A 19,849-nucleotide genomic window follows, 5' to 3' on the forward strand; every position below is an offset into this window, starting at 1 on the left:
TTGTTATATTTTCTCCATGTTCTGGTGCAATCAAATGTAAGCGTTTAGTGCCTTTAGCAACAAAACTTCCTGTTGTGATGAAGAGTCAATCGAAACCTCTTCCCATCGATATTGTAAATATTTTCAGGTTTTCCCATAAATTCATGTTCGACCATTATGGCTTTCAGTTTATCAAAATAGTCTTTCACAATTACACGTTTTAGTTTCATTGCCCTGCCCTGGTTCAAAGTTTGCGCTTTTCTTTTTGACACATCTTGATGCCGCTTTAGAAATAATTTCATCCACTTCCTACCAGCTAACCCTAAGTTTTTATTAAAATTATTCTTTATGCCATTTATTTCACAAAATTGAAAACAGTTCTTTTCACAAGTTTACTACATCTGCAAGTCGGAAAAGTCGGTTGCACAATTCTCTTTCTTGCGCGAAACTTAAAAGTGCAGGACGACCAATATTTTTCTTCTCAGCCCTGGCATTGATTTGATACCTAAGGGTGTTCCTAGCTATAACGTAGCGTGTAGCAGCTGTGTTAAGGGGCATACCATTCTTCACAGCTGCAATAGCCCGTGCCATTACATCTTCAGGAATTTTCGCTCATGGCTTACCCATAATCTAAAATAAAGAAGCGGTATTAAAGATAACGAATTTTGCACCTAATTTGTGAGCTAAACATGCAGTAGTTTTGGTAAAATGCATTAATACTGCTAAGTATGCCGTTCCAATGCTAAAGAGCATTAAATAACTCAAGTTTATATTGGAATGGTTTATCATAAATCCTGTAGTAGGCATAACTGAAATCAATGCAACAGGGTTCATAATTCCGACATGTGTCGGATTTAAGAGCACCTCGTTCGCTGTTATTAATCGCGCTATTACACAATCCATACCGATAATTTCTGAAATTAATGAACGTCATATTAAACTACAATACTTTACACTGTGAATGATGTCCAATATGAATTACATACCTTTGTCAAAAGCAGAATACTCAAACAAAATATGCTTCCTTCAGATAATACTTCTATTACACAAAATGTCTACTCACGCTCTGACCGGCAGAGAAATGCTTCTGCAAACTTTTTTTATCACGGAACTGATATTGCTCTAAGACTGCTTCGAGAAACTGCACTCCTCTGTCGGTTTAGATCACAAGTTTTTGCAGCAGAGCCCACTGTCGTAATTAAGACCATGTCGGAAAATGGCTCACCTACCTTAGTACTTTACTCAATGCTTTTATATTGTTAATGTCATCCATCACAGTTACTATTAAATCGCGTACTTCTTGAATAGTTTTATTTCCCAATGCATTTTCTGACCGGGCATTTCTCTTCAGTTCCGACTAAACGAATTCTATGGCAATGGTATGGGGACAGTCGTAATACAACATGGCCGTATTTTGATGATAGTTCAATTACATACATCTTTTTTCTGTAATGGCTACATTTTATCTCTTGTAGCAGATGTAACTTTGTGGTTGGGACTGGCGTGGGCAAAGGGATGTTATTTTCACGTTTTAATGGCATCTATTGTTGATCTAGTGGTAGGTACAGGATTCACAATACGGGAATGGTATGGGGCATAATGATGACAGACGGTTCTTCAAGTCGTTTTAGCAAACATTCCTCAAACCATTCTTCAAAGATTTTAGAATTCATAGTGCCACGGTAATCAGCCGGGGCATCACACATACTTTGATGGATAACGAATAATGCTCCTGGAATGAACCATTTATTCCCCTCGCATGTAAAATTACTATTCGTTGTCCTTTACCTGAAGAAAAATTGTCATCACAATAACTTGACCCATCTCACTAACGACACTTTACTCCGTCATAGGTATCATACCGTGTTTCGTCTAAGTATACTTCTGCATAACCCAGTTGTCGATAATACTCTATATTCCTAAATACGAGGAACGTCACATCCGTATTCGTAATGATTCCATTGCTGCTGGTTGAGATCCATGAATTTTATATTTAAACCCCATTGAATGTAATAGTTACATTAAAGTATTTCTTTGATACGGAAACTCATATTGGGTGCCTTGTGTTTTATTACGCATTGCATTGAGAAGTTTGACGTTGAAGCTATTTTATTTTTATTTATATTATATGGAACACAAAAGCCACAACATACATTTACTGTCCTCTGCCTCGTTCTGAGCTAACTTTATTATACTTCCGGGCTCATCTGATACCAAATACTCAGTTATATGAACTTGTTCTCGGAGCACTGACTTAGATCTGTCAACAGCGCTGGCGTACCCAACAACCTGCCGCGTGCTTCAAGACTGAAACACCTGACGCCTCCCGCTCAAGGTAGGTGCAAGTGGCTCTCATTTGAGCGGACGTACTATATGTATGTATGTATGTATGTATGTATGTATGTATGTATGTATGTATGTATGTATGTATGTATGTATGTATGTATTAACACTACAATTGTGTATACACCCGGTGGCAGTGATATATAATATAATACCATTACAATTATACAATAATTACAGCAATAAAAGAAAAAAATAAATAAAATAAGATAAACCTAAATTTATTTCTAACTATAAACAAATAGATGCAATAAACCTAGGACTATAAATAAAAACTATTCTATAATAACGCCTACAATAAGCAAAAGTAAATCTAACTTATAAGTACTTCTATTTCACCCACCTATTACCAATTTAAGTAATTACATATCACCTTAATTAATTACAAATCAACTTAATTACATATAATCTTAATTAATTACATATCACCTTAATTTATTTACATATCAACTAAATTACATATAATCTCAATTAATTACATATCAACTTAATTAATTACATGACACAACTTTGATAATTACACTGCACCTACAATTACATTTTCAGTCTAATCTTCTCAACCTTTCCTTAAATGTATTGATTTTAAGAGGACCACCCTGAAATATTGCCGCAGGTAAGCTGTTCCAGCAGTAGCGGCCGGTGATCAAAATCCTCGGTGAGGCCAGATGCAACTACTGTAGTTTAAGTGCCTCCGATAGGAAATGTTTGTTTATGATATTAATTATTATTGTTATTATATTATTCATATCATTATTACTGTATTATTATTATTATTATTACTATTATTAGTCTATTCTTATTACTATTAATGAAAAATAATCACTCACCAAATAAGCTGTTATGCTCAGAGTTTCAGTGATTGTTTCAGTGTGATGAAGCATCCCATATTATGTGTTGAAATTCCCCTTTCTTTCTTTTCTTTTTATTTTTTTCCTTTGACAGCAACAAACAAGGCCAAGAGAAGTTTATTTTGCATCACATTACCACATAACCCTTTATGTTGCCCATACCAGGATGCAATAGAAACTCGCGTTTTAAGATTATGTGTCAGAAAAATTATCAGCGATGTCGTAGGTATCTCGGTAGTCTCTCTGTTTATTTAAAACTTCCTTTCTTTTAGTATTATTTCTTCTCGAAAAAGGACACTCTAACAATGAATTAACTGCACCAGCATTATTTCTCTCATTTGTTTCTGTTTATATTTTCCCAAAATACAACATTGGCCCATATTCACTACTGTACTACGAAGTACAATAGTAGAACACCCTCGCTTATGTCATAAACTGAGACATAAGGGGAGAGAATCGAGTGGGTTTCTGCCTGCCAAAGAGCTGGAATTTTGTTATTTATGGCCTAGTTAGGAAGACAAGTCACCACTGCTATTCCCACCCCGCTCTACCCTTGAGGCCGGCCCATGGATGGGACGAGTGAAACCTGACCAGGCCAGCCGAATTGTGCCTCAGCTACAACGTTTTAAGCGTAAACTCAAAGCCCGCGAAAGGACATGAAATGCATTAAGCCAGACCCGGCACGAACGATTCTGGCATCAGGAACACATTTTTCTGCAAAACAGATCTATATACATCACAAGCCAGACCCGGCACGAGCGATCCCGGCCTCAGGAACAAATTTTACTGCAAAACAGGTCTATAGACATCAAAGTTTTCAAATGCTTCTACAGCGATATATGCTTCATTGAAATAACTAATACATTATATAAAAACATAAAATTTGATTTCAGTTAAGCCAAGTGACTGAGGTCCGGCCTCACTTGCTTCAGTCAATCAGCCGCCACTGTGTTCCAGTCTACTATTGTGCGGTTAACAAAGGAAAATTTTGCCACGTCCGTTCTTTGTTTTCTATATTTAAAATTCCTAATATGATCCGCCCTGCCTAAGTATGATGGTGCTGCTAATCTAGCATTGATGTCGGTCCATGCTTTGTGTCCCATTTGTGCCGTTAACAATGCGGTGAGTCTGGTTTTTCGTCCCCTTGATTTGAGAGATTCCCACCCTAAGTCTTTTAAATCTCTTCACCATGTCCCTTTCCCATTTTGACATATTTTGCTGCCTTGCGTTGGACCTTTTCTATTGAATCGATTTGGTTTTGTCTGTACGGATCCCAACCTACAGCTCCATGGAGTAACTTTACTCTTCTAATCATCTCTCAACCATCTTGCCTATTTAGGTGTTTCCGCTTTGCTTCAAGTTGAAAGGAACGGTGCCATAGTTGAATTCTGAAAAAGATCGGGAAATTTTGCTTGACATTCTTTGAGTCTAGAATTGGACTCATGGCCACCTTGTAGTGGCTCACGCAAAAGACAGGTTTGTCATTCGAACTGGTGACGCACACGACGGACGTGCGACGCATGGTAGTCGAGGAATTACATAGCAGCGGAGTAGGAAGTTCTGAGAAGAGAAAATACCGGGTGCGGTAATGTGCCATCAGATCACACCTTCAATGTCACAGCTGTACACAATGCATAAAAAATATCCATAATATATCAATTTCAGTGCCAGTACTTTATTTGACAATGATCTGTACCGAATAGGACAACCAGACTGGCGTAATTTGACACGGTGACTCTGTGAATCCGAATATGTATTTTCTTTTAACCCATCAATGAATAAAACACAATCTACAAATATTTGCTTTTCCTTCGTCTCTCGTCCTCAGTTCCTTCCTTTTTACGGGTCCTATTTCATTTTCTTACTTTATTCCTTTTCTCTTTTAATCCGTTTCTTTTTCATCTTAGATTAATTTCTTCTAAGTCTTTGCTCTTTCGCTTTCTTTTTTTTTATTTATTCTTGTCGTTCTTTTATTCCTTTATTTCATCATTTCCTATTGTACTCATTTCTTAATTTTTTCCTGTCTTTTCCCTCAGTTTATTATAATCTTTCGTTATGTTCCTTGATCATCTTTCTTAATTTATTCAATATTTTATGTCTTTTAACCATTTATTTATTTATTCATATATTCCTTCTTTCTCTCTTCCTTTCTTTATAACTTTCTATTTTTACGCAAGTATTGTAATGTTTCTTTATTTCTCTTTATTTATGCATTAATTCCTTTTTTCCTTTCTTTTTATAAGATTTATGTGTTTATTATTTTAAAGTGGAACGTTTAAGTGGGCACCTATTCGGGAAAAATGTCCGTTATTCCTATATTAGTCTACGGCTACGTGCGTCTTGCTCGTTAGTAACGAGCAGCATATCGTTACTCCTCAGCTGCAGTCGGCCGATGCAACCCACAACATAGCATAAAGGATACAAATAAAATAACCCTTAATAATGTAACATGCATAATGATCTTGTCCCACTATCTTCGTATAAAATAGGCAGTTATTCAAACGATTATAGAGACAAAAGAAGGCTATTGTATTTGACTGAGCTATTCAATTGTTTACTGAGAAATAAAAATTTAATTTATAGCTATAACAGAAATATGATAGGAGATACACAGTTCTGAAAATAGTATGCATTATTATTATTATTATTATTATTATTATTATTATTATTATTATTATTATAGTAGTAGTAGTAGTAGTAGTAGTTACCAGTAACAGCAGTAGCAGCAATAGCAGGAGTAGTAGTAGCAGTGGTAACAGTAGTAGTAGTGGTAGTGATAATAGTAGTAGTAGCAATAGTAGTAGTGGTAATGGTAACAGTAATAATGGTAGTGGTGGTAGTAGTAGTAGTAGTGGTGGTAGTAGCGATAGTAGTAGTAGCAATAGTAGTAGTGGTAATGGTAACAGTAGTAATGGTAGTGGTAGTAGTAGTAGTAGTGGTGGTGGTGATAGTGATAGTAGTAGAAGTAGCAGTAGTAGTAGTGGTGATGGTGGTGGTGGTGGTGGTGGTAGTAGTAGTACTAGTGGTGGTGTTGGTAGTAGTAGTAGTAGTAATAGCAGTAGTAGTAGTAGTAGCAGTAGTAGTGATAGTGGTAATAATAGCAGTAGTATTAGTGGTATTAGTAGTAGTAGTGGTGGTAGTAGTAGTTCTGGTGGTAATGATAGTAGTAGTAGTAGTAGTAGTAGTACTAGCAGTAATAGTGGCAGCAGTAGTAGTGGTAGTGGTAATAATATTAGCATTAGTGGTGGTAGTAGTAGTAGTAGTAGTAGTACTGGTAACAGCAATAGCAGTTGTAACATAGTGGTAATAGTAGAAGCAGTGGTAGTGGTAATAGTAATGGTAGTGGTAGTAGTAGTAATAATAGTATTAGTGGTAGTATTACTGGTGGTAGTGGTAGTAGTAGTGGTTGTAGTGGTGGTAGTAGGAGTAGTAGTAGTAGTAGTAATAGTACTGGTAACAGCAGTAGCAGTAGTAACATAGTAGTACCGGTAGTAGTAGTAGTAGTAGTAGTAGTAACAGCAGTGGTAGTGGTAATAGTAATAGTAGTGGTAGTAGTAATGATTGTAGTAGTAGTAGTAGTAGTAGTAGTGGTGGTAATAATAGTAGTAGTAGTAGTAGTGGTAATAATAGTATTAGTGGTAGTATTACTGGTGGTAGTGGTAGTAGTAGTAGTAGTGGTTGTAGTGGTGTGGCGGTAGTAGTAGTAAAGATTTAACCACAAAATTAACAAATAACAAAACATAATTCAGAAACAATTGAAGCGTTGGGCCGAATAACGGTCTATGTTACGATTTTTCAAAATCGATTTTTTAATGGAATTATGTTTTGTATAGTCTTACACAGCTATCACAAAATGTTTCTCCACCTTATATAAATAAAATGTTCTAGAGATGAATTCCTACATCCAGTCGTCAACCATGGTAAGGGAATTGATATGGGAAAAGGAAACTCTCGAAAATAAACCTGATTCTAATGGTTTTAAATTATGCGCGTTGCTGATTAACTGAAATAACTCAAATCGTGTGAAAGATATTGAACTTGAAGTTCCACAGAAACTGTAAAGTCGGAAATGTTACGTCTGAAGTTCACACTAGAAGTGGAGAAGAAATACCATTGAAGAAATGAATATCTCAAATTATATACACTATAAGGTGCAATTACCTCTGATTGAGGTTCCGGGTGATACATCTATTTTCAGGCAGTACATCTCATTTGACGATATGTGTTAGGGGAAGAAAAATTGTTGCATAAATCTTTAGTCTGATTTGTGTAATGTGTTACTAGTCAGCTATGTATGCAATGGAGGGGGAAAGAAACTGGCCACCCTACCCCATTATCTCGTGGCTTAGTTTCCTCGTGAATGATGCTTTATTGGTGTCATTTATTGGGTTCCAACCAGTCTCCGGACTGTTGACTAAACCATAGGCCTACATACAGTGTATAAGATATAAAAACACACATTTAAGATAAATGGAAAGAGAGAAAGAAGATATCCAAAACAAATTCTACAGTTAAATAAACCAAAAGGAAAATAAAGTAGTAGGATTAGGAGATGTTGTTGATCCTAATAAGTGGAAGGATTTACTGATAGTCCTAGCAACATTATTCTCAGGGTTCTTAGAATTTTTTTAGTTTTATAAAGAGATAAAGTGCCAATTTCCTTTCGGTGAATGACATGATAGCTTTGTAATAAGTGGAGGTATCGGTTTCACACTTGTTGCCATTAGTTCTGAGTTTCATATGAGAACGTTACCATGGAAACGATGGATCCTAGGCTGCGTTGACAGTCCGTAGTCTGGATTTGGTTGTTAGACGGACTTATTCCCATAATTCCTCTTCTTCTGAGGAGGTGGCACACTGTAACCGCACCACTGAAACAGAAATGAATTACTGGGAATATGTTTTCAGTGAACTTATTAACTGTCATGAAACAGAGTCATTTTCATTGATAAATAATGGCCGAGCTTTAATATAGTCATCTGGTAACTTCCCATTAAAAAAGAAGACTTCTCTCGTCGTAAGATGAAGTGTAGCGGAACAATTAGAGCGTCAATTTTTGAAGTCAAAGTTCCGGAATTAAATTCTGGCGAGTTCCAGTGGCATTTGTTGTAAAGAGACATATTGGTAGCAGCCTAGATCATATAAATGTAACCAGTTAGGTCATCGCTATGTTAAAATCGTTTGCACTTTGAATAGAACAACTGCCAGGATCGCCACCCGTAAACGAACACGAGATGGCAGTATAGTCGCTAATGCAATTCAAATGGGAATTATGACGTGACTCCTTATGTAAAACTAGATGGCAGCGTAGTAAACCTGACAAAAGTTGTTAACGACAAAGCCTATAAGACCGACCTATCTGGAGTATATATGATCCAGGGTAGCAGGCTTTTCCAAGGTACTTCTGTTTATCTTGCCAATAATTCATCACCATCGTCACTGTCGTTATCTTTGTGTGACAAAGAGATTAACATCCATATGGTGCAGTAGGGGCGAAGCATAGTATGGTGAAGTTATCTTCAATTTTGGCATTTTGCCTAATGATGAACATCATACACCCTCTGTTGAAAAGGGAATAAAAATAAAGGATCCTGTGAGATTTTCTAAGGAAAATTGCTCCATAATCAACGTGTTATTGTGTTATAACGGGGCATTAGATTAACAAAATATGTGACTGGTTTTCAATCAATTTTTAATAGGTTATTTTACGACGCTTTATCAACATCTTAAGTTATTTAGCGTCTGAATGAAATGTAGGTGATAATGCCGGTGAAATGAGTCCGGGGTCCAACACCGAACGTTACCCAGCATTTCCTCATATTGGGTTGAGGGAAAACCCCGGAAAAACCTCAACCAGGTAACTTGCCCCGACCGGGAATCGAACCCGGGTCACCTGGTTTCGCGGCCAGACGCGATGTTACTCCACAGGTGTGGACTTTTCAGTCAATAAATTAGTATAGTATTAGTACTAAATTGTAACAAAACTAATATAATTCAATAATTTCAAGGGAAAAATTATTCCGGGGCAGGGTACCGATCCCGGGACTCTTCGCTTAGGGCACGAATGCTCTACCGACTGAGCTACTTCAGAAACCATACACGACACCGTCACAATTCTTCCCTTTATGTCCACACAACTCAAATGGGCTGACAAAACGCCAGAAACTCAACTTTGCCTCGAGAGTCTATACTAAGCGTTTATATTTCATTTTATTATTGTGTCAGTTGTTAATTATTGTGGTTGTAATTTGCGAGGTTGAATTTGACAGGATTTAAATTGAATTATGTTATGCAAATCTGGCTTTTAGGTAGAAGCTCCCTGTGAAGCAGACTTGAATAATTTCAAGGGAAATATTATTCCGGGGCGTTCGTAAAACGTAGAAGACATACATAATACATTGCTTTTAGTTTTCTCGGAGTATGCCTGCATGGTTTGTAGAAAATTTAATTGACTTTTAGAATTAATCTGTTACTAGAGCGACCCTGATAAGATTACAGACGGAAGGAGTAGCAGTATCATTTTATTTAATAACGCTTTCAACTGAAGAGTCCACTGCAAGAATGATGGATGTCATTTGGAATACATTTTTCAGGAAAAGCGATTGAAAGTTTGAAATGCTTAGCGCTCAAAGCTTAACTGTGATTTTCCGATCATTACTGGACAATGACTATCAGTGCTAATGCCATATAACTCTCTATGTACATTCTATATGCCTTCACCTATGCACTGACAGTCTTTATATCCATCATTCTTGCAGTGGACTCTTCAACTGCGAAAGTTATTCAGAATCTAAATTCAATGTCGGCGTGATATGTCAGACGCATTTTACCTAGAGCCCTCTGTTAGAGACATGGTTCTTTTACATACTGCAAATTCACCACACGAGACCTACAGCTTTACTTCCTTCCCAGAGGAAGCCTTGCTAAGGATTTTATCGTTTTTCAAAATCTGTCGCCCTCCTACGGATTTGAAGCCGAGAATCGATCATTCAATGACCAGTACAAAACCGCCAGACCACCGACGATGGCAGAGCAGAAGGAATGCGAGTCTTTGTTACCATCCCATCTGCACTACCAGCACTCCCACTCCGGTGTGTAAACAACTATGAATAAATCAGATAATATTTATGTTCCTGCTGTCTGGCTTCAAAAGTATAAACACTTTCAGACATGATAAAATTCACCTTTCATGTGTTTCTGAACCGTAACCGGAAAATTTGTCCCAGGTAATTCGTGCCACGACAACTCGTCCCAAATTAGAAATTTCTCTCGCGACAACTCGTTCCACATTCGACTGTCCCACAACAACTCGTATCAGAATTAAATTGGTCCCTTGACAGTTTGTGCCAGATAGTAGCTCATGGGATTAAATTTCCTTTTGTTGTGTAAACAAAGACGCAGTTGCCCGCATGCAGTAACATCAGACATGTACACGGCCGCCCGCACCTCGCTACATCTGAAAGAGGCCATCTCAAATTGATACACAAAGCCTTCTATACACTAAGACATCTTGCTGGAGAAATGAAAACGGAATGGCGATGTGAACGAAGAAAGGAATGTTCGGCGCGGGTCCATCTCACCGTTGGCACACAGGAGCTGCTCAAATTCATAAAATATTACCCATGCTCCCGACTGGAATAAGTGTAATGCCAGAGAGATAATGGCATGAATAAAAGATATGCAATGAGCCCTCTGTTTCCTCGTTAATAGGCATGTCAGTACAATTTCAAGTGAAATAAATAAATAAATATATATATATATATATATATATATATATATATATATATATAGGCCTATATGAAAAAAACTATCAAGCCCAAAAGGGCAGAATTTTCCGCCAAATCCGAAAATGTTTGAAGTTCTAGAGATTATACCAGGCAGATATGCAGTAAGCTACATAGCAATAATAATAATAATAATAATAATAATAATAATAATAATAATAATAATAATAATAATAATAATAGGCTAACAAGAAGAACAATAATAATAGTAGGAGCAAAATTTAGATGTGTTTAGTTACATGTGATTCTAAGTGTTAAACATTTACAATTTAGTATTAAATAAGACAACTTGGATCAAAGGAATTATTAAAGGCCGAGAGGAAAAATGTCTTAAGTAAAAATTTTATACTTTTCAGGAGAGCAGTAGAAAGATTAAAATTGCTGTCAATTATAGAGTTTTTTTAATTAAGAGGTTTTCCTGTATATTATTTGTTTATATTTCTTCAAAAATAGGTAATGTTGCTCACTTAAAAATTTTCTTGATTATTTCCAAAAATAGCCGCACTTAAGCCCTTTTAAGACTAGAACCCAAACTGAGTAGAAGGGACTATTTAAACATAAGACCTTTTTCATGTCAAGATAAATGAGAAATGTAAATTATTAGGAATGCAAAATGGGCCTTAAACAATTATAGGACTGTTTATCCTGGTGCTTAAAGTCTTAAAAGGAAGGGACATCAGTATGTGATAAAATGGCTAAAATACAAGTTAGGCCTTTTTAATAGGGAAGCATGAAAAGTAAACATGTGATGGTTTGTAAGGAATAAAGTATTAAATATTCTTAAGTCCTTTATTCTGTGTGTGCTCGATTCAAAAAGTACTTAGGACATTTGGTAACGCTCTATAAATCCAGTCAGGAGTCTTATTTGACTTTAACCGTTTTACCAGATTGTAGAGAATTGTTTCCCCTTTCAGAATATATAAAAATCTCATTTTCATAAAAAATTGACTTAAGATCTTTTTCCTCCAGGCCACTGCAATAAAGAAATATTGATATATTAAAAATAAAAATTATATTCAAAAGTAATATTTGAAGAAAGATCAAATTCTGAAGACGAAATACAATCTTCTTGAAAACTATGTCTGACAGCCGCTTTAGACTATATACACTATAAAACGCTATTTTTACTATCTACACTATCATAAAAAATGTAGGTTTATATTAATCAAACATTATATTTATACTATTTACAAAATAAGTAGGCTGTAGCATTATGAAATAAAATATCTTGCACTACAACGCATAACACTTTATCATAGTGTAAATAGTAGAAATAGCGTATTGTAGTAAATAATTTGAATTATAAATATTAGTGTAATTGTTAAAGTGATTCATGTTTTGTTCCTCCTAACTTTACCAAACAAGAGTCGCGTGAGCAGTCAGTCAAATACTTCGCATGCTACAGGATTCACACGCGTCGTCCACTACCGTAAAAACTCTAGTAATATTTAACCTTGTAGCTTCCTGGAACAAAGTACGGTCCCAGTAATAATATTAATTTCAGTCGTTACATAAAATCTCAGTCGTGCTGTCGAAACCGATAGAACACGCTTCTACTGTGACAAAGGACTTGACTCTCAACCGTAACTTACCTAGTGGTACTGGAATTCAGTTGCGCTTCTTACTGAAAGAGCAGCAGAGCCATGAGAGCGGAGAGTGACGCTTTCTATTTACTTAAAGTGACCAGATTGTGTGATTGGAGATGAAAAAAGAGATGATGTATTGTGAGCTAAAAGTAGCAAACGTGATCTCTATTTAACAGTTTTTAACGTGTTTCCTGTTACAGAATTAACATAATACAGACTAATTTGTCTGTATGATTATTCCTTGGATAAAAAATAATTTGATAAGCGGGATTAACAGTACAAGTCAAAAAGTTTAATTTTACAGGAGAGCAAAAAATTGTGTAACATTAGTCATTGTATGTTTAAAATTTTCGGTAAAATCAGTTTTACGTGTTATTTTTGACTTCTATTTTACCACTAATATAAATCGAGTTTACGATGCGAAATATGCACTTAAGCAGATTTTGCCAAAAATTGATTTTCCCGACCATCACAGATCATAATAATTCTTTTAATAATTGTGTGTATTTTTACAAAATTCTGTGAAGTAACTTTGAAAAAAAAACAGAGTAGGTAATAACATGACACTGATCACATTATAGGAATGTTAGAAGCAGACAGATGGTTGCGCTACGATATTTCAGCATATCACTACAGTCTAGTATATACAGTCACGAAACTCAATATGTAGTAAATATGCATCCATAGATAGCTGCTAACCACTAGGTTCGCTAATATCGCCTCATTACAGACAATACGAAATACTACCGGCACAGTCTATTCTTCCTAGCACCCTCACAACTCAAGCTTCGTGACTGTATATACTAGACTGTGATATCACTTGGAAATATTTCCGGATCTTGGAAACTACTAAGGTGTCGAGAATGTCGCAATTAAATAAAAATACTTAAACAAAATAGAGCACAAATACAAAAGGTTAACAGACGTGTTTTCTTCATATGAATCATTAAGCCACGCGGTGTACCTTTGTCTTTCTATTTTTGCACATAACATGTAATAGTAAATTTCATGATTTTAGTTAAGCATATATCGTCGTTGTTCCTGCAATAACTCCTATGTGACATATTTATCGATTTTCAGATTTTTGCTCTATTAAATAACTTGAATATTGATACAGCAAGTAATAAAATCTCCTATATGTAATTATATTTCTTTCTTTCGAAAATGTAAGAATTCACAGTCTCCCTTGTATCACTGCCATAGAATGAATAAATGTGTTTTTCTTCCTATTGAAAAATTTTATATCTTGCACATAGGAGTTATTGCAGGAAAAACGACGATATGTTTTCAACATCTCGGACTTCAAATGGGGAAAAATACTATATTTTATGACATTCTTTGCACATTAGCGTTGAGTTTTTGATCCACCCATGAAAGGTAGTCTATACCAAATAGACCTACATGTACAAGTTGAATTTTTGCTGAGAGACTATTAGCTCTCTAGAAAGCATGGTGGTAATCATCCTAGTTTTTCCGACTGAGCAAAGAGCTTTAGCGGCCTATAACGACCGTCCCTGCTAGCAGCTTCTTCTTAGATTCGAACTATCGATTTTACTATTTCGTCCATATTAAATATGACTAATGACGAATCAGAGTAAATGGAAACTATGTGCATGAAATGTCTCAATTTTACGTCCGATTATGACTGAAATAGCCTACTAAAATGTCATCAAATTATTCAATTTAGACTACCGTAAATAATACTAACTCTGCTAAAATAATTTGTCTACAGAATCATTTGATATCTAATCCTAATTTGAAATTCAAGGTTTCGTAACTCAGAAAATGAGCACGAGATATCAATTACTTTTCATCTTCTTCGGCTGAAAGTTTTATTATATCAAAAGATTTGCAGAATTTTCTTGGCCTGGGTTAATGTAAAATGAACTGTTTAAAATGTAGACCAGAAACAGTACGTGTGTCACATGTTTTCTTTACTAAATGTTTAAGTCACCAGATAAGATTAGTTTGGCAGAAATTTCCTTTAATATATAATGTCAATATAAGCAGCCAAAATATGAAAAAGTCTGTCTTGTTTTTAAATGGGGATCTCAGGATGAAATAACTAATACCAAGTTAGCAATTTTCAGCCATTTTTAATGTCATTTCTGACTTCAATACACAAAAATACATGAAAGAGAGATAAAATTTTTGAAAGTTTTTTTTTTTTTTCATCGCAGGCTTACAACTTATTCGTAAATTTTTTTAAATATATTTTCCTAATAATTATAGTGTAATGTTTTTTATATTTTCCCAGCACCCTCAAATTTTTCCTTCATTTTTTTTTTCGAAATAGCTGTCTTGTCAACAAGTTTTACAGCTTTATTTAATTGAAGAGCAATTATCTTGTACATCAAATGAATTGTGCAAATTTATTATTAAACAGAGAATACACTGCGTCGAAATACTCATACATTAAAAATTTATATAGTATAACTGGCACTCTGTTTTTCAGGCATGGAATTTCTGTTAAATAAAGACCTTAATATCGTAAGAAACTATAGGTAGTATTTTACCCCGGAAATGTTTGAGGCTGCCACAGATCATTGTCAGTTCAGTGTGGACATAGTTTACAAACCGCTTGTGTTCAAACTGGCAGCGAGCGGCAAACCAATTTGTATTGTTCAAGTCAGCAGGTATTCCACGTGGTTTCTCTTGGTAACACAAAGAACTGTTATTTGTGTCTTGTTCACAGGATTGTTCCCACGTGGCATCCGTATAATGTAGGTATGCGTGTGACATGTGTTAACATGTAAACGACAGCAGACACAAAGCAAACGAAAATTGGTACATTACAAGATATAAGCAATTACGAGATGTGAAGAAGATAAGCATTGTACATAAATGCTACTCAGTGCGTTTTTATGCTTCATTTTTTAATAATCGTAACAAAATCTGACATACATAAATGCGATAGTTTATTGATGCTAACAATCTGGAATCTTAGTTCGAACTCCGTCTTTTATCAGCAGAAATCGGGGGCCCGCGGTGACATTCCGGTTAAGGCGTTGCGCTCCAAGCAGGAAGGTGACCTTACCGATTCCCGATAAGATCATGGATTTTCTCTATTGATTTATGGTCTTATTAATAAAAATTCTTATACAGACGTTTAATTGTCTTATACTTACACAATGAATAGCTCGTTTATGTCGTGTGCAAATTCCTTACTAATACATTACATACGTCGTGTATAACAGTACTGTATAACTGTTACACAGCTACGTCATAGTTTCGTCATTAGCTTCATTACGAAAAGTAATAGAATAACTGAGATTCTCTATTGCATCCGATTGTGCGCGCTACTGTGCCGGCCAAGTATCGATAGTGCAACTGGTCCTGATCGATTACCACGTTATATTTTGGTCAAAGAGAACAGCTACAGCAATATTAGTCTAATTATTAATCTGTGCTCTTTAGTTTGTTTTTCTGTGGTTACAAAGCAACCACCATCATAAAATGACAAACGTTACGAACAGTTGTTAGAGGGGCGGCCATTTTTTTTTCTCTATATACAACTCTTAAACAAGGGGTTTCGTGTATATAACTACTCCAAAGCAATTCCCATGTATAGTTACAGGCTGTTTACATCCATCGCTTATGCATGGTTTATTAGTAACGTTTTCTGTCCCAACTCTGCATAAGGCTTGTATAAAACTATACACGGTTTATTACTCGTAGTAAGGCCCGTTACACACTTGAGATCTCGCTTGCGAGAAATGTGTTGCGAGAAAGAGGCGAAGAGCCTTCCTCCACACACTTAGCGAGTTCTCGCTATCACAGATCACACCACACTATGTTCATCTATGCACTGCCTGCACGCAGAGAGAATTTTTCTGCTTATAGTAATCACTCATTGGGGGAAATTTTACAGATTATGTATTTACGTATATTGTCGTACTTAAATGTATAACCTATAAGTATTTGGTCGTACTTTACAAATTAATGTTCGAACTCCACTATGTTGAATCTGAATATTCAGATGATGAATAAATGGAGTTATACGAACATATTTTGTTAATGAAAAGAAAAAGTAGGCCTAAAATTAAAGCCAGAAATATCGGGAAATCACATTGTATCTCACGAAGATATGGGGAGTTTCGGTCACTGGTTTCGATTTGGATGATGATACGTTTAGGCATTATTTCAGGTTGAATAGATCTCAGTTTTTTTGCCATTCATGATATGATAGAGAATTCTTTGCTATGTTCTAATTAAAATTATGTAAACTGTTAAAACATATAGATACATTATTTCAAATGTTATAATTAATACTATTAAATCTCATCAAAATAAAATATAGCCCTATTTATTTTCAGATCTGATACTTGTCTCCGGATTTCTTCTTTAAGTTTCGTCTTCTACAGTTTTCATTCCGTGTATCATATAGCCTAAATATGCCTACGGGTGACATCGTACAGGTACAAGTTCGATAAGTTTCTGACTGCAATTATCAGCCATCTTTCCTCATTGTCAATAAAAACAATACAATTCATCACCACCTGTGATATTACTTCATCTTTTTCTACATTCAGCCATCATAAAGAGTATGAATGTCAAACATCTTTGATAAATGTGTCAAGGAAATTCGCTGAGCTACCGATTTCAGCGAGAAACTCGCTCGAGGTTTTCGCCTCGAACGAAAATCTCTTCCAGTGTGTGGAAGTCCATTTGAATCCATGTTATCAATCTTTGAATTTTCTCGCAACACATTTCTCGCTAGCGAGATCTCTTCAAGTGTGTAACGGGGCTAAGACCATTAATCCATCGGCCGCTCTATGGTCGTGCAGTCTCTAGCAGAAGAGAGTACCAGAGTATTTGCTTGGGAAAAAGTAGGAAGCACATAGTAATGATATCCCTACTGCTATTACTATCTAGTGTCTACAAATGTGAGAACCTTAACCTTCCGCTACCCTGTGGATCTCCACTGCATGTAATAAGGATAACTTTACTCATACATAACAACAGAAATATTCATATGATACCGGTAGACCACAGTACAGGATGGACCGCTCGAATGTACCTAATTTCAATTGTATGTGACTGGTGAACGGTTAAAGATAGAACCTTACGGTAACGTTTATATGAAAGGAAAACTGAACAAGTTTCGAATCCTGTCGGTAGATGGTGCGCAGACACGGTTTCTTTTCGTAGATTATATCGATTGTCAAAATGGAGACACGGCAGATTTAAGCGCAAACTGTGTTGTGATATGCGGAGTTTAAATCAATTGTTAGAGTTCAAAGGGAGTATCGGCGAGTGTTTAACCATGATGCTCCAACTGCTAAAAGCATTAAGAAGTGGCACCATACATTTTTAGCTACAAGATCGGTATTGAAGAAGCATGGTGGTGGTCGTAGAACATCGGACGAAATGGTTGCAAATGTTCAAGCCGTGTATGAGCGAAGCCCGCGGAAGTCATTAAGAAGAGCTTCGCGGGAACTTGAAGTACCAAAATCAACATTGCAACGAATTGTTCACAAACGTCTTAAACTGTACGCATACAAAGTGCAGTTAATGCAACGTCTGGAGCCGGATGACAAACCCAAACGAGTGGAATTCGCCAATACGATGCTAGACCGTCTCGGCGCTGATCCTGATTTTATGTCCAAGATTTTCTTCTCGGACGAAGCCACCCCAGTCAGAGACCTTCGTGATCTTCGGGAGCGCATCATAGAGGCTATTGAGAGCATTCCAGAAAACATGCTCCAGCGTACTTGGTAAGAAATCGTTCATCGCCTCGATATCGTCACAGTGACTATTGGAGCTCACGTAGAATTATGGTGATGTGCATATCGAAACTTGTTGAGTTTTCCTTTCATATAAACGTTACTGTAGGTTTATATCTTCAACCGTTTACCATCACTTACAATTTAAATTAGGTACATTCGAGCGGTCCACCCTGTATTTCTAAAGAAACGAAATTGTATAGGCCTAGTTATTTTCCGTAGGCTATATGGAATATGTTTCCACACCCTTTTAGACCAACTATGCCAGCAAACACATAATCAACTTTTTCGATCATAATGGGCATTTTAACTAAAAAAGAAGGGTTGTTTCTGAAAATAAATGTAGGCCTATTTCGTTTTTCATGCTATTTAAATAGTGTGAAATAATTGTTTGAATGTTGTACTTAATTCGCCGTGAAATGTTTTCAGTATCACTGAAAAGCAGAAAAATGTTTCTTACGATTGTTTAAAAGAAAAACTTAAAATTCTTTCTGCAGGGCCTACACGGAATTTAATGTAATAGTTTCTAATGTTGTAATAAACATTTTTTTTTCCATTTCTTTAGAAAATATTAAATATTTGATTTAGTTCGATCATGTGACGCAGTAACATAATATTTGAAAGGTAATGGAACACTACAATAGTTCCATTATTTATCGAAACATGTTTTAAAATTCTAGATATTATTTTAATGACTTACAAAATTCCAAAAACACCCCCCCCCCAAAAAGGCAGTTTTTTTAAGATTCCAAACACCCCGAGTTTAAACATAATTAAATCAGATTACAGTTCTGAAGCTAAACCATTCTTCAAATGTGAAATGCAATTAAAGTTTTTAAATTAAAACTACGAGTAAAATATAAAATTCAGTTGAGTGAACTTTTCCCATTTTATCCTGTTCTCAACGCATGCTTTCATCTGAAATCTGTGCTATCGGATACAAACGGCAGTGACGACGGCTGGAGGAAGGCGAACTGCAGAGAAAACAGCGTTGCCCTTGCAAAGTACAGACAGACATGTTGAGTTAAGAATTATTTTTGTAAAGCAGATGAGATTGTTTACATAAACTCGGTTTTCGCATGCTTCTCGGTATATTATGATCATCATTTTCTTGGAAGCGAAACAGAATTACACGCCATGCGTCATTGTTCCAGATCGACAAGTTTACTTACTGACATCAATAAAACAAATCGCGGTAGATTGTTTTGAATATTCTGTACAAACCTGAAAGTGGAAATTATTCTTTATTCCGTAATCACAAAACACACATTTCTAGTTCGTATTTAAATACCCTGGGATTTGTAGTTTGAGGTAGTTCATATAATATGTGAGCAGTGCAATTTCAGAAACTCAGCACAATAATCACACTGGTCAACAATAATTTTGTTAAATGTACAATTTCTACTGTTTCTTATGTAATGTCATCTGCTGATTCCAAAAATGAAGCCAGAATTTTCCTACCACCCAAAATTGTTTTGTAATTTTAGAAAAATGTATTTATTTTTATTGCTATATACAGTCCTTAACATGGTAATGAAAAGAAAATATTTCGAATATTTAATTGACCTGTAACTTTAGATCAT

At 35.7% G+C, this 19,849-nt stretch overlaps 1 protein-coding gene across 1 annotated transcript in view; it reads right to left on the minus strand.

Moving 5' to 3' along the window:
- LOC138713311 (uncharacterized) overlaps nucleotides 1–19,849 on the minus strand; it is a 157,571-nt gene that overhangs the window by 20,715 nt on the left and 117,007 nt on the right. The window contains exon 4 of the mRNA XM_069845296.1: nucleotides 7,924–8,041. Coding sequence (XP_069701397.1) covers nucleotides 7,924–8,041 — 118 coding nt within the window. The remainder of the gene's footprint in view (nucleotides 1–7,923; nucleotides 8,042–19,849) is intronic.

This window comes from Periplaneta americana, chromosome 14 (assembly GCF_040183065.1).
Source record: "Periplaneta americana isolate PAMFEO1 chromosome 14, P.americana_PAMFEO1_priV1, whole genome shotgun sequence".
Lineage (NCBI taxonomy): Eukaryota > Metazoa > Arthropoda > Insecta > Blattodea > Blattidae > Periplaneta > Periplaneta americana.